Below are 25,078 nucleotides of genomic sequence, written 5' to 3'. Positions count from 1 at the left end.
CAATAAGCAGAATACATACTTATATTGTGGTACACTTTCCACCCGTTATGGTTGGGATGTAGCCAATGGGCTCAGTTTCAGACACTGCATATTACCTAGCTATTGAAAACTTTGAAACTTAGAAACCCGATTAAACTTTATCCATTTCAGAATCGAAATTATAACTATTTGTTCAGAAGTCGCAATCATGATTCGCGATTCATTCAATCTTTTAACTAGAGGTAAAAACTTCAATTGATTTCAACAATCAACGATTAACTATTCAAAAAGTAAATAATTTTCCACTTAGCAGACGAGTAGTGATATAAAAGCAAATAAAGTATACCATAGTGATGAATATTCCAAATTCGGGGCACATTTCCGAAGTATCGCCGTCCGTGAAAACGAAAGTCTTTTTCTTCTCTTTCTTAGCAGAAAGCACTACAGCAACCTGCTGCGCAGCGACTGATAGTACTGGCAGCTCAATTCGGTTGAACTCGTCGAAACAGCCCCATGACCCTGATTGAGCCAAACCTTTGTAGATACGCCCCAAGCCCCTGGAATTGGTAATATTACCTATTTTAAAATATGTGTAAGTATAATTATTATTTTGGTAATATGCTGTGTTTCGGATATCTTAACTATCGATGAAGAAAAGTATATTTTAGATTTTTTACTATAAATATTAATTTTATTTTACTTTTTTATACGAACTAGAAAAATACAAAATTGTCTTGTAATCCATAAATATCATTAACAGTGTGTCATCTAGTACATGTGTGTATCTAGCAACACTACATATTGCAGATATATTTTTGCTAGATCAGCTGATAGCTTGGACTGTGAGCTGAGCCCCAGCTATCAGCCGACTGACGAAGAATCTGAGTGAACCGCCGACGTCGACCCACAATTGGTATCTACTCATTTTTCTTTGTAGTAATCTGCTGTGTAGAGCGTTGCAGTTGTGTGCGTGAACGTTTACTACATGTAAATATAAGATGCTGATATTTTGCGAATAACTCAACGTTCTGTAAATACACAGAATAATTTTTATTTCTTTTATCTTTGTATTAGTTTTACTAAGTTTAATTATTGTGTCCGATTAAAGTTATTGATAAAACAAGGCGATTTTGGTGTTACCTATTTTTTATTTGACTCCCGCATGGAACACCTTTTTGCGTGTCCCACAAATGATGTTTTGGCTCGGGATGTGACGTGCATATAAAATTTTAATGTTTTTATACAAGAGGCGTGTGGTGAATAGTTTAAAAATTAAAGTAACTAACCTGTAATCCATCTGATCGGAGCAGTTGAAAACTACGACGTACTTGGCTAGAGTCTTGCCCATGTCCTTGACTGTCTCCGTCTTACCAGTACCGGCGGGCCCACAGGGAGCTCCCCCCATACTCATAGCAAGGGCTTGAGCGAGCGTGATGTAGCACCTGAAAAATAAAGATTTGACTGTTTAGTCTCATAAAATAACACTATAATACACTTATTAATTACTTACCCCCAATGTTGTATGTAGGCAAACTTACGGCAAATATGAGTAAGAACTACTATACAATGGGTATTGGGCATGCATTCAAGATTTGTGCTGTTCCTGAGAATGGCATCTGACTCTGAATTCGAATTGACTTCGAATATCACACAAATAAAATAAGGAAGAATGGCTTAATCGATTTGACACTAAGGATACTTTTAATGAAAAGATTTTTCGAATTTCCTTTGCCCTCCAGCTAGGTGGAGTGACGACATCCGCAAGGTGGCAGTGGTTGAACGAGGAGAGGTGAAAATGAAGCTCTAGGGCGTGCTATTGGATAGGCCTGAGTCTATCAATAGATGAACACAGGATGATGATGATTAAGTAGAACAGTTGATGGTTGGGAATATACATTAAAATGTGTCCAGTAAACTTACTTTTCATTATAAAACTATCGAAAATTCACCCGAGTTGTTGGGAAATCATATCCTTGCGAAATAGTAATTGAGTAGAAACCAATAAAATTAAGTTCTATAAGTACTTTCAAAATAACAAATAAAGTTTACCTGTCTGTCAGAGGTGTAATCACAAGCCTATCTGTGCAACCTAAGTATTCATTCTGGTAGGTAAACGTAACATCAGTGACTGATATCCAAGTTTTGTCAGCATCCTCCTTGAAGTAGAACCTGCATTGTTTCAGCCACTCGAAGTCGTTAGCCGAGCGCACGTTCAAACGACACTGGAACATTTCATTGAATAAATAGTACATTTTGTATAATAATATTATTTTAATATACTTAAAACCTTATATATAACATCATCAAGAAGCTCGTCCCAGTATTTCAAAGAAAATCAATATCAGCAGCAGCAAATACCAGAGGAGCATAACAGACATGGTGCATTTCCTACGACGTAGTATTTCGACCAATATACATTGGTTCATATAATAACCAGTTCCACGCCTCGCTGATCAATAGTTGTGGAGGCAAACACTGGGAGAATATAACCAGGAAGGAGAATCAGAGTTGCTCGTTAAAAACAGTGTTACGGTTCTTACAAGTTGCAAAATTTTAACAGTCAGATACAGATATACTAATATATTTTTTATTTAAAGTATCTGCCTGGAATTCTAGCAAAAATTAAACCGACTGTAAACTTAAAAAAATATTATATACAAAAATAATCAAAATCACCTGCCGAAAAACAGTCTTTGTTTCATAACCTACAAATTTATCAGATAGGTTTACAACAGTCCCAAAGTTAATATAATCATATTTTATTCAAAGATGCAAACAGTAGTCCTTCATGCTAGAGGAGCAGAAATGGCATGACGCATATCCCGTCGTACAGTATTTCCATAAATACTTTACCTACATATAACAGTCCATGTGGACTGGCGGTTCAATAATTTGGAGCACTAGGGAAATATAAGCAAGAGAAAGCATGACAGGCATTCGAAACTAGAAAATTAATAAGGTTCGTCAGTTTCACGAATACCCAGTACAGGTACAAATATGTTAGTTTATTAATTTAGCTTATAAAACGTAGCTATTTCGATACTGTTAAACTAGACTACATGAGGTTTTATGTGACACAAAGGCTTAGGTTATTTTTTAGACCAGAATCAAAAATTAGTGAGTGCACCATTACGCAATGACACATGGCGTCGCTCCAATACCAGATCAATACCAATAGTTCCAAATACTAGAAGAGCAGCAACGATAAGGTATGCTTCCTGTGACGTTAGATGTCCCCAGAACAGTTTCATGCAGGATAACTAGTTCAGAATTCACTAATCAATAATTAACTGAGCTTATGACTGGGAGAATATAAGTAGGTGATGGTAGCAGAACCAACATCACTTACTATGTGTCCCTGTGCAGGCCACATTGCTTTCAAACCAAATCAATATTTATAGTTCTATATACTAGAAGAGCAGAAATGGTATGGTGATTTTCCTGTGACGTAGTATTGACACTAACATAGGGTAGCTGTTCCAAGACCGGCAGATCAATATTTATGAAGGGAATAACCAGGAGAAGATAAGCTAAAAGTATTACGATACTAGAAAATTAAGAAGACGTTTCACTGATCTTCGGTAAGTCTTCTTCGAATACGAGTAATTTGCGTCATGAGCAATGAAAAGCTTTTGCAGTTGAACGTGGTATAGGATTAAACCGGACTTTTACGCTCTTGTGGAGCTAAGAGCTTATAAAGTTAGATTTTGACCAGCATCGTTTGCCTACTCATTCGACGGAGCCAACAACACAAGGGCCTTACAGTACTAAAAGCTTATGTAAAACAATATAACAAAGACCATATTTACATATATTGCGTGGGTCATGTTTTGAATTTAGTTGCAGATACAACAGTGAACTTACATCAAGGAACCTTTTCAAAATGATAATTCTGTTTTTCAAAAACGGGGAGACGTCTTATATGTCTCCAATGGCAAATCAATACCTTTAGCTCTAAACACCAGAAGAGCAGAAATGACATGGTGCTTTCTCCGTGACGTAGTATCTCCACCAACATAGATTCAATATAAGACAGCTAGTTGCAACACGGGCGGATTGCCAGCAGATCAATACTTGTGGGAGCAATCACTGGGAGAATATTAGCTGCAAGAAGTATACTGAGATTAGTCTCAGAACGTTTCAAAGGCAAATCAATACTTGTAGTTCCAAACACCAGATGATCAGAAATGCCAGGGTGCATTCCCAGTGACGTAGCCTTTCCACTCCAACACAGGTATTATAGGTTTAGTACAGCACAACTAGTTCCAACGTCTGGCAGATTGCCAGCAGATCAATACTTATGGAGGCGAATACTAGGAGAATATTAACGGGAAGAAGTTTCCTGTGATACCTTCGACACCATTTATGTCCTAATAAGTTTCGAAAACTGATATTAGACACAAATATGATTTATTTTTCGATTATTACTGCGTCTAAAGACTATTGGGCCTGGCCACAATTTTAAGTTTTATTCGAACTGAAGCATATAGCCATATTCTATACTTCCTGTCCGTATAATACGCGTTACCATCATTCTCATATTTACAGCTGTAAGTACTAAAAGAAAACAAATGGAATTGTATGTTGCCCATGACGCAGTATTCCAACCTACAATGTATAAGTTCACGTATAACAACCTCTTCGAGGACCGGCAAATCAATAGTTTTGGAGGCAACGACTAGGGGAATATAAGCAGGATGGAGAATCAGAGTACCGAAGCAGTTTCACTTTCGCTGATGTCCAGTCTGTGCCTACAGCACACACACACAAGTCCCCGCCCCTCGATCAATACCACTGCAGAAAGGGAGTAGTGAAAGAATTTAATGTAATTCACCCACCAGCATGTCGAAAATATCTCTTTGATGGACATGAATTGTAATCAGAGTCTCAAATTTGATTCTTTCAATTTTTAATAAATTCCTCGTCGTTTGGTCGATTAGTGTATTAAGTAACTCCAAAAACTTATTGTTGGTTTCCATCATTATTTTTTTGTCTTGCCGAGCTTGCATTAATGCTAATTCTGCATCTCTTGTCCATATTATTTGTATCCCCAAAAGGCCGATCTGGAGAGCAAAAGTAATATTATTTTATGATAATGCTAATTTTATTCTTCTACGTGCTATATATGCAAAGTGGATATTTTTGCAAATAACCAATAATTATAAGAAATTATATTAACCTGTGCTGGCATTTTATCTAAAAAGAGAAGTAGGTTAAATGCAGGATCGTTGAGCACTGTTACAGCATTCCTAATGATAGAATGTAAGCTGCCCTGAGCTGACTGTAACAGAGAAGTGAGCCAAGTCTCCACGGAACCCTCTGCTCGTACAGGACGTTCTAGTTTTATCTCTTCTCCTTCCGAAGACACTATAGCAATCATCTTGTTGTATTCTGAAAATCGTAGTCATCTAATAAATAACAAGCATTAAATGAAGCAGCAATATAATCGCTTATTTTTTACTTCTTATCAACATACCTATGTAGAACGTGCTGGAATAAATACATGTATTTAAGACGTATAGCAGAAATAAAATGTTTAAACTTACCAATATCATGAAATTTTACGTATCTGATATTATCAAATATAGATAGCAGGTGGTTTTGTATAGTATGCGAGTCTGACGCTTGACCCAAAATTTCCAACAATGCAGGATCTGACACAAAGAAGAATCTTGGGAACATTGTTCTCTTCCTTTCTAAATATCCACTGAGACTTTTCTGGCACAGTTCTAACTGTTCTTGAAGATGCGGAAGCAACTGCCTGAGCAGATCGTCGCCAACACAACAGGATACTACGCCGGGTGTCTCGTGGGCTCTTTGCATAATTTTTTGCCAAGATTTGTCTATTTTAGAGAATCTTTTAGCTTCTTTTGGTAGTTGTTTGGCAATATCACCTCCAACAAACACTGCTTCTAGATAAACCCACATGTTTTGAACAAGAAGCCATCTTTCTAAAATCTCGTTGGTACTCTGAAGATCGTATAGCCATTGTTGAATTTGTTTACGAAACGGAGCATTATATCTGTGGACCACAAATTAGTTCAATTTTAAACACAAAATAACTGACACAAATTATTTTCCGTAATTGCTTATTTAACAAATATAATATACATCTGAATTATAAAGTTAAGAATCTTTTTTATATTCAGTACCGGTTAGAAAGCAAGGAGCCTAATATCATTAAGCTGTCTTCTAGTTGTCCGATGGTCTCAGCAGTAGTATCGCCTCGCAGTAGCAGCTCACCGCGATTATTGAATGTTTGAAATGTTAGTTCGTGAACAGACCATTCATTTGTAACGCCTCTCAACTTCCCTTCTATATCTTTTTCCTTCATTGCAGATATACAAATGTCCTGCAAAATATATACCGACACTGTAATTAGTTCACTTCGCAAAAATAATCTGTATATAAAAATTAATTTCTGTTCGATAGTCTCGCTAATTCTAGAGATCGATTGGACATACTGGGCTTATAATGGAAAGAATTATGCGTGGAAGTAAAGGGAAAGGTATATAAAGTAAGAAAAATATAGTTTGAAAAGGTACGAAGTTTACGGAGTCAGCTAATTTAAAATAAAACATATTTTATCACTCACTAAGTACATTACTATTATCCTTAAATTAATATATTTTCTGCAATTTCACAGTAACGTAAACTGATCATACGAATCCGCACCTAACTCGTTCCGCACAAATACTAGGAGGGCAGACCATTAGAGGAAGTCAATTGTGCGAGGAGCTCCACACAAGCATTCACCAACTACTGCAATTTAGTTCCCTGACACATTGGTCAAGGCTAACACACATGTTTGTTGGGGACGCCTACACGACTGCAGAACAAAACTTACTTACCACACATTTTCCAATTTACCATATTTTTAAAATACTGTATCTACTTATCAATCATTAATATTTAAATATTTAAATTGGTTAAAACAAGCTTTAGATAAAGCTACATGAAAATCACGATATCTGTAATGAATCACCTAAGTATATTTTGAATGCTCATAGATAATATTTTAATGCTGGCACCGACTTGATTTTTATCTTAAAATTGTAGGGTAAGTCAAAACAACTTGATTTTTCTTCGCAATGTTTATAAGTTTATGATGAATTAATTTCTTTTTGTATCAGAAAAAATACGCCACTGGATAAAATTTATTTTATTTATTTTGATTTTTATCTGAACTGTTACATTTCGGATTAGCTGCATAAGATAACCCAGTTGCGGCATCCGCAGATCTGTAAATCCGCACGTTTACTAGGATAATAGGAAATACGAAGAGCTATGTTGGGCGTTCAACCGAACACAAGCCCAGTGTTCCACATTATTCTATGACTGAGAATACTTTTCATTACGGTTTGAAAAAAAAAAACTACCAGCAACAAAGGAACCTGTGTTACCACCAAAGTCTTCTGTTTTAATATTCATTTTTATAAAAAAAAAGTATAAAATTAAATAACTTGTGAGATATGACTTTTATTTTTACAAAAGAAATACGTCGAAATACCCTTTTGGAGCTATATTTTAATATAGGCCACAGTCTCTGTCTGATTATAATTAATTATTACAGTTTATCATTACAGTTGTAAGGTAAGGTGTGCTAGTGTCTGCTCAGTTGCCCCTTATACAATCCCATCCTAAAATATCAAATTCCATCAAATAAGTGACATACGCGTGTAATAATTTATTAAGAACCTAAAGTAAGATTTATCCTATAATACTATTGGTTGAACTATTGCATTGATATGAACGATTGTTAGGATATGAATATTGCGTATGGAATTATTAGTTACTCTTTCTTGCAAAACTCTGATTAGAATGTTTGGCACAGGCATAGAGATAGAATGCCTGACATTTCGGGTGAAGTCGCTGGCAAAATTTGGTTTGATGTGGTTTTGCTACTTAATATTTTTTTTTTTTTTTTGTTACGCGATGGAAATCATCGTGGATTTCACATGCCGTGGGGACGACGGAGGGGTGTGCCGGACTCTTACCGGCTAAAACCACCGCGGTGTTCCTCCACTGCCTGTGGCCGTGATCCGGGCTGCCCTCATGATGGATTCACCGCACTCGGCAGGTTTCGACCTACCGCTACGTTTGCGGCAGGTCCCGCCACGTTAGCGGCCCTGGGAGGCTGCTTCCCTTCCTCGAGTAGCGCGCGTGGAACACTACGCTAACGATTACTCTCGCCTATACAGCGGACGTCTGACTCCCCTAGTCAGTCGCCCGCAGGCCTTTCCTATGGAGGTCGTAGATCGGCTGCCGCCTCATGGTACTGACGATTGGCGCGTCTTCGGCGGGAGGGAAAAGATCTTGATTCCCTCTCCCTTTCAGCCGCTTCCTTTGCCAACATGACTTGTTCACAGAAGGAAGCGACTCCGTCCCATGCACTCTCACTGTCGACCATAGCTTGTATAAGCTTGTATAACAGTGAGAGGTCTATCCCGCCGAGTACTACAATGAGTTCACGGCGCGGTTCTGCCCATGCAGAACATTCTTCGAGCGTATGCCGCGCCGTATCCTCCAGACCACCATCGCAATGATGACACACCGATGTCTGCTCCCGGCCTATACGACACAAGTACTTTCCAAAGCAGCCATGTCCGGAAAGTACCTGTGTTAACCGGAAGGTTAGGTTAGAGGGCATGCCCTCTGTACTTAATAATATTTAGTACTACTTGGTGCTACTTATTGTAACTACTTGATTAATGCCACCCTTATTGCCCTAAAATATTAGACATTTGTTATTTTTTAATGTTTTATTTTATTAATACTTAATGGGTAAATAAAAAATATAAAAATAATGTAAAAATGAATAAAAAATATAATAGACCGACAAGCGCGCCGTACGATGATAATCGATATCACCATCCCTCATGACGAGAACCTCGTGAAAGCTGAAAAAGATAAACAAATAAAATATCTTGACTTGGCTCACAAGGTTGTCGACATGTGGAATGTGGATTCGGCTATCGTTGTGCCGATAGTCGTGTCGGCCAACGGATTAATACCCAACAGCCTCGACAACCACCTTAGGAGGCTGGGGTTGGGCGGATGGATCAAGGGCCTGATGCAGAAGGCAGTACTCCAGTACGAAACGGCACGTATTGTGAGGAGGTTTCTGTCTCTGGAGCCCTAACCACCGGTGGCTTGGACCATGCTCCCGCTACTGGTCGGCTCCTATTTTTATATTTTTAAATATTATTTTATTTTGTATTTATAGTATTTAAAAATGTAAATTTAGAGAATTTTAAATAAATATAAAAAATAATAATATTTTTAAATGTTATTTTGTTTTTTATTTTTATAAGTAATGTTTAAAAATATAATTTTAGAGTATTTTAAATAAATATATGAAAATATAATAATATACAAATAATATAATATAAAAATGCAATGAGATACAAACTTCTAACCCTTAAAGTATTTTGTTAAAAAAAACACCCGCTTAATTTCATGACCAATCGGAGAGGTACGACTCCGCCCAAATTAACACCAAATCCAATACGGAACTGAGAACCCTCCCAACGCCCGCGCGCATTTTAATCTTGTACCAGGCATGCATGAGGTTTGAAGAGTTTAAATTGAAGTTCGTAACTGACGTCCCCTAGGGTACTGGATGCCCCTTGGCATACGTACGACGTACGTATGTTATAAACTCCGGACTTTTGCACAGAATGGAATAAAACTAATGTAGGTAGGTACTAAGGCGTTTTACTAACTGCTTTCAATAATAATTATAAATAAAATAGGCAAAACATGTTACAGAAGGCACAAGACAGACGCTCAAAAAAAATTGGCATGTGAAATACTAATATCCTATCAAATCTGGTTAAAACTCTACTGACCCCAAAATAATTGGGGAAAAGGCCTGGATAAAAATAAGAAAAATGTGTACGTTGATACTGTAACGAATATACAAAAAAAAAATCAGGAACATATTATAATAATGGTTCTCCTAAAGACAAAAATCATAAATTGGCTATCCAAAATTATTATGTTAGAACCATGCAAACACCAAAGCGTTCATTATAATCCATAATGGTGACTGAACTCTGAGCGATACGTCACTAGTCGATATCAGACGTATGCATGACCTAGACCCATTCGGTCGCCTCTACTATTAACTTTATATACATAGGTACACAAATAACCTTAGACGGGGTCGCATCCCCGAGTCCGTATACCAGGGCGACAGTAAAGCAAAGGAGGTTGTTCCTGTATGAAGATTTATTTATATTGAGAACACCAACAAGAGCATGTGTGTTTGTACACGTTGTGCGCATGTTCGATAAATCAAATGAGTCGTAAGAAGGCTCCATTAAGGTTTATTGAAATTCGGTACGGAGCGTCATTAAGTGCGTGAATTGATTGCATTAGACGAAAGTTTAAAGATAGCGTTAATTTAAAAAAAAAAGAAATGATAAACATAAAACAGTTTTGTAGCACTTATTCAATTTCATCTAGGTACTCATGAATAGAATACAAAAGAAAATTATGAAATTACTTCCTCAATGCGATAGGCACTATTTTCGCCATATAATATGTAATAGCAAAAATAGTGTGAAATAAAATCATAATAACGTCTTTTTAAACATAATGTAACATTTTTTTCCAATTACGTTAATCCGTGCAATAAGGAATAACTCAATTACCGCATAAACAGACTCCATGCTTAATTAAAATTTTGCAAGACACGAGTATAAAAAAAAAACACTACACATTTTTGATGAATTTATTAAGCGTCTAAATTTTCTAATACCCTCTTTACTTTTTAAGAAGTAAAACTGTTCATATTTGAAATATCATTTAAAGTCAAAAAATGATTATAATCCTTAGAAAACTGATTATAATTCTTATTAATAACTAGAGAAGATTTTGTTTTGAATGTATGAACCAGCACAACACGTTCATTTATAAACCTCACCACCATCAACCCCACGTGGTTTGGTAGAAAAATGGTAGGTAGCGGTGATGTTGTTACTAGGGCGCCATAAATGCAAGAACGTATCGGTAAAATGCATTCACGATATAAATGTGAAGATTCGTATCTGCTAGAACCTGTTGAACAACTGTCGTAGATTTTTCTCACGTGCGAATTTATATAAAGTTTTTTGTATGTTGCAGTATCACAAAGTTTATGGCATTGGTACTAACCACATTTATCGATCTCATACGATGTGAATGAAAACGAACTAAAATAAAGAATTATTCTTACATCTCTACTGTCTTCCAGAAGACAAAATTCTCGTGCAGACGGTTCGATAATACAGCATTCTGGATATCAGAGGAGCATGATCAAAGTGGAGCTTAATTTTAAATGTCTTGTAGAAACTAAAGCATTGTTATTCCGTCCTTATTGCTCAAGTAATACGTGCCGCAATCAAAAGTTCAAAACCTATGAGTTAGAACGTTTTTCAATCGAACTCTTGAACCCTTGTTTTATAAGAACGCAGACCCTAAGCAAAACACAACGTACTTTTTTGAGTCTCATAAAATGGTAGAGAAGAAAATTTTAAATCATGTTTTGTATTCAATCTTGATTGTATTTGTTTCGTTTAATAATGTATTTAGATTTATAAAGATGATAAAGATTTTTTTGTAGGTATTGTAACAACAACAACAAATTTAACTTATTGAAACTGTGAAATTTAAATATGAAATAAAAATAAATATCATCTTACCTCAATGTCTTCTTTATTAACCAAAAGAGGCGCTTCAAGAATGTTTTTCAAACAAAAGTCTTCGTTGTCCAATTCGAAATTGTATTTGGTGACTTCCATGATACGTTGCCAGTGACGTGGTTTCATCGCCTTGTTCGCCATCAACTCCAAGAGTGGGCACATGTCGTTGAAGTCATCAATAGTTTTCTTTAAAGCGAAGAATGCTGGCCATTCTTTAAGTCTGTTAAAGATGTCAGGTATAAGTAATTCTAAAATATTTAATGCACGCAGACTGGGAAAATGTGTAACAAGTTTTACTTACCCTTTCGGCAACTTTCTACATCTATTCTGGAACTCCATGAGCTCGTTATTAATTTCTTCAATATTTACCTCTCCCCATGGAATATCATAGTAACTGCTGACTCTGTCTATGACATCATTGTATAGTTTGTAAAGTTTCTGCAGAAGGTTCAGTTCTTTTCTGATCTGAGCTAATTCTGGATACTCGGTGTGCGGTAAACCAAAAAGTTCCTCACCATTTTGGTAAGTTTGAAGTTTACGCCACATACCATCGAAGCGATTCTATAAAAATATCGACAAATATTAAAGAAAGTGTGACAAAGAGAACACTTACAATAATGGGGGTTATGACTTAAGAACCTGGAATAATATCAGGCGATCAGATGCCTCTCTAGGACTCAACCCTGGTTGCATTGGGCCTGCATAGCGGTATTCATGGACGTACTCCGAATTATCTTCTCTAAACTTATTCAAATTACTGTTTAGATCGTCTTCAAGCTGCGGTTGCATCTTCAATAATGTGAAGTGTGATGCTAAAGCCCTGGCTTGTAGCTGCTGCCATGTGTAACGGAGGTTATCGACCTGTTCCAGATCTTCTTTACTGACGGGAAGGTCGTATCGGGTTATTATGTTGAATGCTTCCTAAAATAAAAAAAAATACAAATAGTACTTTTATAAAAAAAACTGATATTATCTTTTTCTTACTATCAAAATATATTTTGTTTAATCAACAGCTTCCGACCGAGCGAGATTGTTGTTGTTGTCATATCCTAACGTATTTGAAAAAAAAAAGAAACGATAAATGTTATAGTCACCTCAACGGGGTCAATTCTCAATTCCATGTCGACTTCTTGTTCTCTAATTTTCTTGAGAGTCTCCATGACAGTTCTGACGTCATCCAGGTCTCTTATAGGCCTCTCTAATTTGCGGTCCAAATCATTCATAATAGCGTAAACGTAGTCCATCTCACGTTTATACTTTTTGCGCATAGCCTGACTAATTCTGTGTGTACCATCTGAAAATTTTATTGGAGATTGAATACCAAGGATCTATTTTTTTACATATGCCAATTAAATACCAAAGCAGGATTAGTGTATATGAGTCACATATTTTAAATTTCATTTTACATTATAAATGAAAGAGCCTCACTTTTGAGTTCAGTTGTTAATCCCAACTTTAATTTCTCAGTAGAAACAGCGAGACAGTTTCCAATGATCAGGAAATCAGCTTCTAGTTCAAGTTTAGCTTCCAGTTCACTGTGACGCTTCAAAGATATTTCAAAATCGTTCAGATTCCATGCCAGTAGCTGGCGAAGGGTTTTCTCACATTTCCATAAGTAATGGTACGGGCGCCAACGTTTTACCAACGTATTCACTTCCTACAATTTTTAGACAATTAGTAATGTATTTGACAGAAAAACGACAAACATTAAGAATTTAAAAACATACTGTTTTCACATTTGCTGAACACATTGACAGTAAAGTCAAGGTCTTTATGATTTCTTTATTCTCCATAACGTAACTATAAAAGTTCTTCTGTTGGAATGGAAACTGTGGTTTCTCCTCAGATTCCAGTCTGTAATGCTTCTTCCTTCTCATCTTGGCCATGTCAACCATTTTCGTGGACTTCAAAGCGGCCGGTGGGGCCGTTATCGATTGGACCTGTTCGTCAACCTTGGTAACAACGTCTAACAGCGGGTTCGATGGAGGACGAGCGATTTTCTTCCAGCTCACCTATATACATTTAAGCCAGAACGCGAAGCATATTCACAGCATAAAATAAATCATTATAAAGCCACATCAAGTGCCAGCAAATAAAAGATGAATCACGCGGAAGCACATATTTGCAGACAAAACACATTGACACAGTCAAATACACATTGTGCAGGGTGACAAACGACACAAAACAATTAACACCACAAGTAGGGAAGAAAAAGAAATCCCATTTTAGTTATTTTAATTTTTAAATAGAAAATGTAGCTAAAATAAATTGCTTTAATTAATAAAGAGAAAAAGTAACTATATTACTGGCGGGAGAGAAAAATATGTTCAATTGTCATTACATTAGGTAACTAATTTTATTATGCATGAATAGAAAGAAATAGAATACATATAACTCAGAATCAGACATAAAGTATTTAACGACTCAGTACTACGTGTGGTAAATGGTTCCCAACAACTATATTGTATTGTTGTCCATACCCTTGTTGTTTTTCCTCCAGTCCATTGAGCTACGCCCTTCGAAAGTCCAGATATATGCTTCCCAGCCAACAGGAGTACTTCTTGGATATCATCAAGAGTAGGTGTCACGGATACATTAGGTATCATTAAGGAAGCATTTAGCAAGAATATTGGTTTCTTTTGTGAATCTGAAAAGAAAATGTATTTTAACTAATATTTAGAAGTTTATAATTACTTATTTAATAATAAATCGTACCAATATTAATAATGTATAAGTTTACATCTAATTTAAAATATAGTTTGTTTATATTAAGTTAGACCAAATTACGTGATAATTATTTTCAAAATGATAAACCGCCCAATACTTCGTATCTATTCAATACAGATTAACATTAAGTAAGCATAAACTCCACTGAATTCCAGAATGTTTACAAAACCACCCGCCCTCAGGCGGTCCACGTGGACTACAATTCATTGCGCTTGCGTGAAAAAATACTACGCGGCGTCGGATGAAATACGATTTTATGTACTAGGAGCCCAGAAGGTATTGAAGCACCAGTAAACTGAGCTTCTATGCGTCAAAACATAACATGTATCAGATCGTAAATAACGAGACTAGCCTTTGTATCTGTTCGCATAAAGTACATTGTTCTGTGCACTTTACTGCTTCATTGGTTTTAGCTTCTGACATAAAATTACGTGAAACCGCAGTCAATGTTGTTTTTTTCGCTATTTTATTACATTTATGACATAAATTTGACTTTACATAATATAAAAATGATACCTCCTGAAATAGTTAACAAATATGTATAAGTTTCATAAAGGTGCCGACTTTAATTTCTTTACAATCAATGGTTTCATACGGCCGGCCGGCATTTTCTATCAGCGCAATGGCGATGCGGCGCATGGCAGTCTTATTATATTGGTGTGAACAGGCAAACTGAAACTGATCCGTCTAAAACCTTTTTGAAAATTAAAAAAAAGGTATTATGTGTTCATATAAAATACTCATGTAATCTCCAAATAAACACTATCATTTGATACTTTCATCTCTAAAAACAACATTTTACATAGCCTAAATACTACACTTATAGAAATCTTTTCTTCACCCGCATAACGAATTATAACGACAAAGAATCTTTGTGTGAATTCTAAACAGTATTGTTAGGCGTCGAGTAAAGGCAATTGTTATGTGTTCAGTTCATGCCCGCGCATGTCCGTTATTCCCCTACAAAGTTAGAGGACGAGTCACTAGGACCAAAGAAATGTCGAGCAAGTAACATACAATGTCTATTGTATTCACGGCCATCACCTTCAAAGGCCTTTTGTAGCTTTACCATAATGCTAAACAAAGATATGCTTGGAAAATTAATTCCTTAAAATAAAATAATGTTAAAAGGCCTTTTGATTTACTTAATAACTATATCTAACTCTAATTTTGAGAAATATAGTTGTGATTTCAATTGTATATGACAAAGAATGAGAAATATTAGCATAGGCTATATTTACTAACGATCTAAGCCTACAAGATTTTCATCCAATTAATAAGTAAATAAAAACGCAGATAATGAATAGCAATCCAGTATTCCCACGCAATTCTAGCATCCCCTGCCACGTGGATGGATTGCTCGTTTAATACGCCTGCGTGGACTCGCGAAGTCCGCTCAAATACGAGGCGGTATACTAGGAACCCATAAGCCTTACCAAGTAGAATGGAAGCAATTTCAGCAATTGAAACGTAACAACAACCAGAGTAGCGCTTTGCCATATTCGTCTCAATACCTAAAGGATAAAAGGCGAAAATCGTGTACGTATTGATTTTCCTACCTTGTGTTCGAAGTTCGTATGATAAAATGTTATTGTCAACGCGTTGTTTTTCGTTAATTTCTGAATAATAATGACAGAAATATCAGTTGCAATGAATTAAAAAAGAATCTTTATTCACTAATGGACTTAATTCAATAAAAATATTTTTGAATTTGAACTTTAACAATGGTTTTCAGACGTGTTTTATGGAGTGAGAATTGAAAACACACAGTTTCAACACCTAAACAAAACTATCTTTCACTACCACACATATTAAAGAATAGGAGTAATTTTCTAGAACGGACTAAGATAAAATCGTTTTGTTACTTAACCATTTATATGTATTATTTACTCAAGACTTGAAGGCACCTAAATTGTTCTATCAATTATAATACATTGTGCCACATATGTGAGTTTTTCAAACTGCGAGCTATCATTGGAATAACAAAAATATTACTTTGACTTTAAAATCAGGCCACTACGATATCTTATTATTCATACAGGAGTACAGAAAAACATAATTTTCACCTTCGACAGCGTTGACATCGGCCGAGAATTGTTTGATAATAAGATCAAGTGTTTTCCTAGTGACCTTTATAAGTACATCAACCACTTTTCGACTGTAATAGCGGCGCATCTCACTCACTGCATTCTTCACCATTTCCTAAAAAACAATAGATAAGATAAAAGAAATAAGTTTTATAACAGTTGTTCTTTTAATTATTATCTATAAAAAAAATAACTAAAAGATTGTATGATATTTTCTTTCATATTAAGCATTCCATAGAAAATCTACCACGGCAATGAAAACATGACTTGCGTGGCTGCGTACCACGTGCTCCAAGAGCTGGTATTGATCTCTCCATACGTTGCAGTATTTCAGTACTAGGCAGTCAGTAAGTAACAAGAAGTGATTTCAGTTCGACTGTGGAGTACTGAATCGAAACATAACGATAAAAACTAAGCAAGTTCCCATACTATGAGTGATACACGCTCAAATACAGATCAAGAACCGCGTTTTAATAATATCTGTAATTGTTTATTAGATACATATAAGTACTAATGATGATTGAGGAAGATGAAAGTAACAATTCTATTGTGATATAGGTACATAAAGTTACCTGCATACTCTTCGAGAGTCCACCAGCGGGCATGGACAGCAACCGATGAGGACTTTCGAAGCACTCCCATACTGCTGACCAGTCTTGTTGACCACTTGATGAAGAATCGTTAACCGTCGAGGTGGCTCCACTGCCCACTTGACTGTCATCTAAAAAAGACAATAATAATTTATTATGTTTATTTAATAAATAATTATATCGCTGAGTTTACAACTATTGACAAGCTTAGCATTATTATTAAATAATTTTAATCCAAGTAATAAAAATCATTGTTACTTCTATTAAAGAGGTACTCAAATAATTATATACTATTCTTATTTATCCTATCAAAAAATAAAAATTCAGTTATGTAACTAACTAAACTATCGAAATATGACTTGAGCTATCTGTTGTATGCTACAGCATACAAACGACGTCTCTATTTAAAATGGTTCGTGAAAATCTTTCATAGTTCTGTTGCTAGTAATGTTAAAACAAGTTTTATTTTTATTTTAATTATTGTTTAAAACGTTAATAACTATTGCAACTAATAAATGCAATAGTTTATACCAGCAGGGTAGCATAAGCGGCAGAATGTATTTGAGCTCGACTACGTTGGAATGGAACAGACGGTCATGTCTGTATTTCGCACTACTACATAAGCGAGCGCTTGCATACACTTGCTCGTATAACGCTGAACCGTCTGGGTCACAGAAAAGAGAAGAAGAGATAGAAATAGTACATCGCTTGTGTTAGTATCAGAACGTAGTCTGAATCACCGTAGTTGGCGCGCTCCAATTGTAGTTATTTATCAGAGGGAACATACTAGGAGATCAAAGAATGGAGAATGTCTAATTTCAGTAAAATTTCTTGTTAAAGTAGAAGGCAAACATATATTTGATAAATACATGTGAATTGTTAGGTTCGTATATACCTATTTTAGTATGTTTTTATTAATGATTCGTATCATCTAGAGGACCCCAAATACATATTTATTTTATTTGTAATTATTTCAGTCATGAAGAACGTAATATGGTTTTATTCGGTTTTCATTTTAAAGTTACTTATAGTAAACACGAAATGTCGGTGCTATCATGATAGATAGCACTGAATTTTATTTTAGTCAGTAGGTAGGTATTTAATAGCTGTTAAGCAAAATAGAGTTCATTGTGTACTTATATTTTAAGTGTTATAGTTATTTAATTGTTAATTTATTTACATTTAATAGTTTTTAATTGTTAAGGTTTTATATATTACTAGCAAACACGGCGAACTTCGTTTCGCTACCAATGATTTTCCATATTTTTCTGCTTTTCTCTTAAAATTTTTCCTGAATTTTCTTCGCTATATTCTAAACCTAAACCTCACGGAGCCCGAGACCTTTCCAACAAAGGCAAAACCGTGGAAATCTAAATTTTGGAGTTATGACGTCAGGAAGGAAAACCCGACTTATTTTTACATTATAGAAGATGTGTATTAGAGACTATTGTATTAGTTAATTTAGTTAAGCTAGTTTCTTATAATTAAGTAATAAGTTTTAAAATATCTTGCAAGACTGATAGCAAGTGGCAAGTGGTAGTAAATGCAACAAATAAATAAATAAATGTTAACATCTCTACGCTTAGTCAGCTTTGAAAAGTAAATTTTATTTCGAAAAAAATAATATAATTAACTCTACAAGTGTAGAGTCACTTAAGGTTCGTTTATTTATTTATTCTTATGGCATTCCAACGATGTATATTCCGATATATATCGTTGGAATGCGATTTGCGTTGCGATGCGATACACGAATTTTAGAAATATCATGCAAAATGTTATAGACAATTTACCACCTTACAAAAAGGATATCGCTCTACTGCAGTTATTACTAATTAAAATTACTAGGAAACTAGATTTATTTTCAAATATTAAAGGTTTAGTAAAATAGCTATATTATGTAGCATCAAAAACCTCTCACCCTAAACTCATACATTTCTTCTGTGGCGATGCAGTCGTAGGATACCTATAGGTACCTAATATTATATTATAATAGTATGGTCAACAATTTTAATGATAACTTTATTATAAACATATCTTCATAACGCCATATTGAATTGATTAGCATGAAGTTTAAAAGGCGATTATTAGAGACACTGTAAGATATTATTACCGACCGCCTAAAGTGCAGCAGTCTAAGAAATTGCATTGAAATGAAGTGCATTGGCCGCATAAAACATACTAGGAAACAATAAACTACGAAGTGGTTCCTGATACACAAGTAAAATATAAATGTATAAAGAAAATGCACATATAGGTAGAAGAGATGGGGGTGGAAGGTTTCAGTGCACTGTGGGTAGTGGGGGTGTGGCCAACATTGCATGAAACTTCAAGGAAAAGTGCGACAGCACGATATTGTAGTTGAAACAAAGTTACTGGGCGCCATTTAATGACGTCATTTAAGTGTATCATTAACGTATAGGCGCGCAAAATATTATATGCATTGCTGGGTAAAAAAAACGAGGCATCAGCAGGTTAATCCTGAAGGTAATAAATATCATAATCTATAAATTTATACTGTTTGTGTAAATATTTATACAATAATGTTTACAATGGAAACTAAGAAGAGTCACTAAAGGAAAATATATTCTGTACTCATAGAACATTATGAAAAAATATGAGGTTCGGAGAATTATTAACCGGCGCGCGGGAAGTACTTCTACGAGTGGTCAAATTCTTGAGAATACGATGAAAGCAGAGAACAAAACAGGATCTTAAAAATATTTACAACGATTCCATTCAAAGGTAAGATAATCTTACCGCCACCATAAGGTCACCCATTGTGCTCTCTACTACTTTTCAAAGGAGATTGTCCAAAGCTGGCTATTTTTAAACAGGCTGCTCAACAAAAATGTAATTTACCAATAATTTTATTTATATTTTAGTAAATATCTGATGCTAATAACTTTGTACGAATTAGCATTATAAAAAATCTGTGGTTTTTTGGTATTTGTTATGATAAAACCAAGTCAGTTGGCTTTGAATGTGACTTCAGTACTGCCAATCTGCTGTCAATCTTTTGTGTTTTTCATCAAAATGACAGATATTATTCGCTTTGTTTTTTTGCATTGTGAGCGTTGCAACAGCAGTTTATTGCGTGGGAAAATACAAAGTAGACACATTAGTAGGAAAAACATATTTTGTATATATATTATATGAAAATAACACTGAAGGGAGGGCAGCCATAAAACAATATTGCTGCAACTGCATGGTGGGCCGTAGAACAGTAGGTTGCTGTGCACATATAATGACTATTATTTGGTTTTTGAGCTGGGCAAGGTACCAGGAAAATATTAATCCACCTGCCCTATTCCTTGACCATATTTTAATTAAATATGAATCGGATTAATAATGCATTTTAATAGAAAAAAATGTTTTATTTCATGCATAACCAGTTTCAATAAAATGTAAAAAAAAACATCTAAATAAAAATCTTGATACAAAACTAAGTTTGTATCTTCATTCTTACTGATATAAACTATTAAATCAAACATATATTATTAGCTGAACTGCTTGTTTAAAAATAGCCAAAGTTCCATATAAGTTGGTCAATCCCCTTTACTATATTGTATTTTATAGTGTACAATTAGTAAAAATAATAAAAGCGTAACACTTTTTTAACATATTTCTGTCTATGCTCATGCATAAAGCCACACCACCTTGGCTTATACAATATATTGTATATGTATGGCCCTAAATGTAAGCTACAAAAAGCAATAATGTAACGTAGCATTTACCAAAGAATTTCTATGTTAATACTACATATTTTTTATACATGGATAACATAAGATTTAGTATATTCGAAGTTCATAAAAAATACACCATATCTACGTACTTAAACTAACCTTAAAATATTAAATTTTATTTATAACCAACTGAAAAGTAACATTGTACGATGACGTTAAATAAATCTACATACAGGTTCACTGAGGCATTCTCTGTGTACTAGGGCTCGATGAATACAAGGAAGTAGATCGTTCACACTATCCCACTCACATATGCACAACATACACGACACACATACGAATTGCATAACCTTATTCAGTGAACAATTGATTCCAGAACGAGTGCAAGGGGACAATGAACGACCCTCACTCTCGTGAACGGTGACAATTTGCTTATGTAACATCTTTGACATAATCTGTATCACTGTGTCACTACCCAACTAACATTAAGCGCTAATATAAAAGTTATAACAGCTATATAAAGGAGCTAAACAGATCCTAAGGTCATCAATAAGTGCTATCACATAGGAGTTATAGCGAGCTATAACTCTATTATACCCCTGGATTGGGCACAAGTTCTTATAGCCTTAGGTTCCACAGTGGCGATATAGTGGAGTTACAGAATGAATTTAAGAGCTATAGAAGAGCAATTGTGGAGGTTCAGTAGCGCTAACTGAGACTTAAAGCGCTGTAAGAGTAGTATTTAAGTGACTAGTGACTCCTCAAGCGGTATGGTAGAGCTACATGCTGCTTTGAGCGCTATAAAGGGAGCAAATGTATGAATATAAACTCCGTAAGTGGCATAGTAGATCTATGATGTACCTTACTTACTGTTTGAGCGGTTAGAGGGTGGCAATAAGGTAAATTGTAACACCTTGAGTTGCAGTATAGATCTACAATAAGAAATTTTAGCGTCTAATTTACTTTTTTATATGTTAAATGAATGAAGATTTATCAAACAACCATATAACACATTTTGTGTTTACGAAAATAAATGGCGGAGTTGGGTGTATTATTTTAAATCGTTGTTAGTGGAAGCTGAAGCGGAATTTTCATTGCGAAGGTAAGTTTACTGTGAATATGTGTATATATTATTGGCAAATAATTGAAGCGCCCACTCTTTGTTGTGTATTTATCTAATAAAATGTTTTGCTTCACATGGAGAAAAACATTTTTTTACTAAATATGTAACAAAACTTTGCCTATTGACTTGTGTCGGGACCCTGGTATTAGAACGCTAGAAAAATTAATATCTTCATACGTATCGTATCGTATTAAGTTTTCGTTTCGTACGTTTTACGGTTTTTACTTAACTTCATTAGGTATCTAAAAATGGTGGCCGCATGAATTTGGGGATCCGTAGTTATTTTCCAAAAACCCTACCTAGCCTACGGATGACTAGTACACGTATCTCATAGCTGAACGAGTGCTAAATTGTTTTTTATCGTTTGATTTGCCAAATTAAAAAGATTTGTGATTTGAATACATATATACCATAAAATATTTTATTAAAATATTTTTTGTGTTTGTAAAAGAGTTCGAGGATCTTTTGGTAGAATCATGCCAAATCTGTCATTTAAGATTAACAGCAAATCTTTCATAGCAGTTTGTGTAATATTTTTCTCAATGGACCATGCCCTCAATTTTTCACTAAAATGAAGATTCTTAATATATTCACTCGGATCATCCTCATCATCACTACTCAATGAGTAATAACATCGGTCCTCTTCAGAAACATCAAAACTTGCAGTTGCGATATCACTTCCATTACATGCGGAACCTTCATCTTCAAGTAAGTTCCCCACTTGACCGCGTGTAGTGACACTTCCATTCTCATTCAGGTTATCTGGCGATAAGTTTGCATTTGCAACGTTGTAGTTTAAAATATTACGATAATCTTTCAAAATTTTCCGTCTATTTCCACCGGTTCTACTTTGAATTTTCCAAGTTTTAAAACGCTTTTGAGAGGAACTATGTTGCGACGCCATTTTACGTTCGTCACGTGACCAATTAGAGGTACTAAAGTGGTAACGAACTCAATAATTCAACCTTAAGTAATATAGAAGCTATATTTGACACTACAAGTTCTATAATAGGGAGAAATATCGCTACTATTCAGCCCTAAATCATACAAGGGAGTTTTGTATCACTTTAGGAGTTTGGTGTTGTAAAAGATTTAATGAACACCATTGTAGAGCTAGTAGCGTTAAATGCTCCTTTTGTGCAACTATCAGCGCTCCGAAAGAGTTTGTGGTAGCTTGCTTAGAACTTTAGAAGTTAATAGTAAATGTTAATTTCTTATATAGATCTTATAGTCGTAAAATTCGCTCAAAGCTATAACACAGAAGCTTTGGTCTGTATTGTAGGGATAATAATCGCTGCTCTACGCGTTTAACCTCCATATATTGCTCTTATAAACCTGCTTTGTTACTATAAGCGTTATATTTTATTACTAACACTCTTTTGGCGCCTGAATCTATAATTGCAGCTACTATTCTACCTTCATAACACTTTAGGTTCTAAAGTAAGCTCTATTTGCAGCCAAAATGTTTGTTGGGTACGACAAATGAATACTAGTCCAGTCAATTTAGGAATTCACCTCGGAATTCGAGATACCCAGCTGTAATTTTGTATATACTTGTATTTTGACCCCCTAAAACTTGTCTCAAAACCTACATATGGTAGGGTGTATGCAACCCTTAAAATTCAGGGTCAAAGGGCCCAAAAATCGGTTTTTTGCGGTTTTTTCGAAATATCTCATTTCCTATGGGTTTTTGGTAATTGTATTCAATAGCAATATTGTAGCATACAAAATTTTCTACAACTTTTGTGTAAACTTTTTTTTTATACGGTGAACCGTTTTCGAGATAGAGGGCGGAGAGCGCGCGGTCACTGCATCACATCAAAAAAAAATTTTTTTCGTCTAACCTATCCGTGATAGTTGTCTATGGATAGGACATAAAAAAATACGTCATGGTTCCTAAAATCATTTTTCGTCAAAATCAATCGTTTGAAAGATAGACGCTTCCAAAGTGGAAAAATGAGGTCTATAGAATGTGTCCCCTAACTTTTAAAATAAGTTAGTAAGAAAACTAAACAAAATATATGCTGTAGATTTTAATGAAAACTTTCAACGAAAATTGGTTTGAACGAGATATCATCATTAGTTTTTAAGAATTGATACATTTTTAATAAAAACACACTTAATTTTCCACTTTCTCAATTCTTTTAATCAATTCTTAAAAACTAATTATGATATCTCGTTCAAACCAATTTTCATTGAAAGTTTCTATTAAAATCTACAGCATATATTTTGTTTAGTTTTCTTACTCATTTATTTTAAAAGTTAGAGGGCAGGACACATTCTATAGACCTCATTTTTCCACTTTGGAAGCGTCTATCTTTCAAACGATTGATTTTGACGAAAAATGGTTTTAGGAACCATGACGTATTTTTTAATGTCCTATCCATAGACAACAATCACGGATAGGTAAGACGAAAAAAAATTTTTTTGAGGAGATGCAGTGACCGCGCGCTCTCCGCCCTCTATCTCGAAAACGGTTCACCGTATAAAAAAAAAGTTTAGACAAAAGTTGTAGAGAATTTTGTATGCTACAATATTGCTATTGAATACAATTACCAAAAACCCATAGGAAATGAGATATTTAAAAAAACCGCAAAAAAACGATTTTAGGGCCTTTTCACCCTGAATTTTAAGGGTTGCTTACACCCTACCATATGTAGGTTTTGAGACAAGTTTTAGGGGGTCAATATACAAGTATATACAAAATTACAGCTGGGTATCTCGCATTCCGAGATTCTTACCTAATTTAACCTTATTTGACTGGACTATACAGATGTTTCGTTAGTAAAAGAAATATTCCAATAGTACAATGCATAACAAAAAACAGTAAGTAATTAATTCGTTACACGTAACTGTAATTAGTTTAGGGAGCAGGAAGTTAATTTGAGTAAATGTTAATTAATAATATTACTATTTGCATGCCTTACTCAGTGAAATTTGAGGATTTCATAAACATTAAAAAATTTAAAAAAATAAAAAACCCGACTGCATTAAAAACACTTTAAATAAAAACTGAAAAGTAAAAAACAAGCTTAGTCTAAAAGTGTAGATAGTAAAGCTATTACCACAAAATTAAATAATTTCATAATCAATACAAAAAAAATATAATTTTATGCGAACCATAATTGAGTGTAACAGTCGGGACCCATTAAATAAACTAGACTAAAATCATTCAATATGGGTTCCGACTGTTGCACTCAAT

The 25,078-nt window shown here is 34.8% G+C and overlaps 1 protein-coding gene across 3 annotated transcripts in view; it reads right to left on the bottom strand.

Moving 5' to 3' along the window:
- Nucleotides 1-25,078, bottom strand: part of LOC118266371 (dynein axonemal heavy chain 5) — a 56,719-nt gene that overhangs the window by 27,325 nt on the left and 4,316 nt on the right. For 2 of the 3 annotated variants that reach the window (XM_050703913.1, XM_050703915.1), the window contains exons 2-17: nt 17,053-17,201; nt 16,460-16,595; nt 14,147-14,313; nt 13,394-13,678; nt 13,095-13,323; nt 12,761-12,960; nt 12,306-12,587; nt 11,968-12,227; nt 11,667-11,886; nt 6,132-6,331; nt 5,526-6,001; nt 5,159-5,370; nt 4,818-5,042; nt 2,029-2,201; nt 1,266-1,421; nt 326-536 (exon numbers count right to left, since the gene is read on the bottom strand). In XM_050703913.1, coding sequence (XP_050559870.1) covers nt 326-536; nt 1,266-1,421; nt 2,029-2,201; nt 4,818-5,042; nt 5,159-5,370; nt 5,526-6,001; nt 6,132-6,331; nt 11,667-11,886; nt 11,968-12,227; nt 12,306-12,587; nt 12,761-12,960; nt 13,095-13,323; nt 13,394-13,678; nt 14,147-14,313; nt 16,460-16,595; nt 17,053-17,201 — 3,581 coding nt within the window. The remainder of the gene's footprint in view (nt 1-325; nt 537-1,265; nt 1,422-2,028; nt 2,202-4,817; nt 5,043-5,158; nt 5,371-5,525; nt 6,002-6,131; nt 6,332-11,666; nt 11,887-11,967; nt 12,228-12,305; nt 12,588-12,760; nt 12,961-13,094; nt 13,324-13,393; nt 13,679-14,146; nt 14,314-16,459; nt 16,596-17,052; nt 17,202-25,078) is intronic. The other variant, XM_050703914.1, reaches the window with a different exon arrangement.

The sequence above is a fragment of the Spodoptera frugiperda genome, chromosome 25 (assembly GCF_023101765.2).
Source record: "Spodoptera frugiperda isolate SF20-4 chromosome 25, AGI-APGP_CSIRO_Sfru_2.0, whole genome shotgun sequence".
In the NCBI taxonomy this organism is placed as follows: Eukaryota; Metazoa; Arthropoda; class Insecta; order Lepidoptera; family Noctuidae; genus Spodoptera; species Spodoptera frugiperda.
Note: the sequence above shows the minus strand (reverse complement) of the source record. Positions and strands in the feature narration are given on the sequence as shown.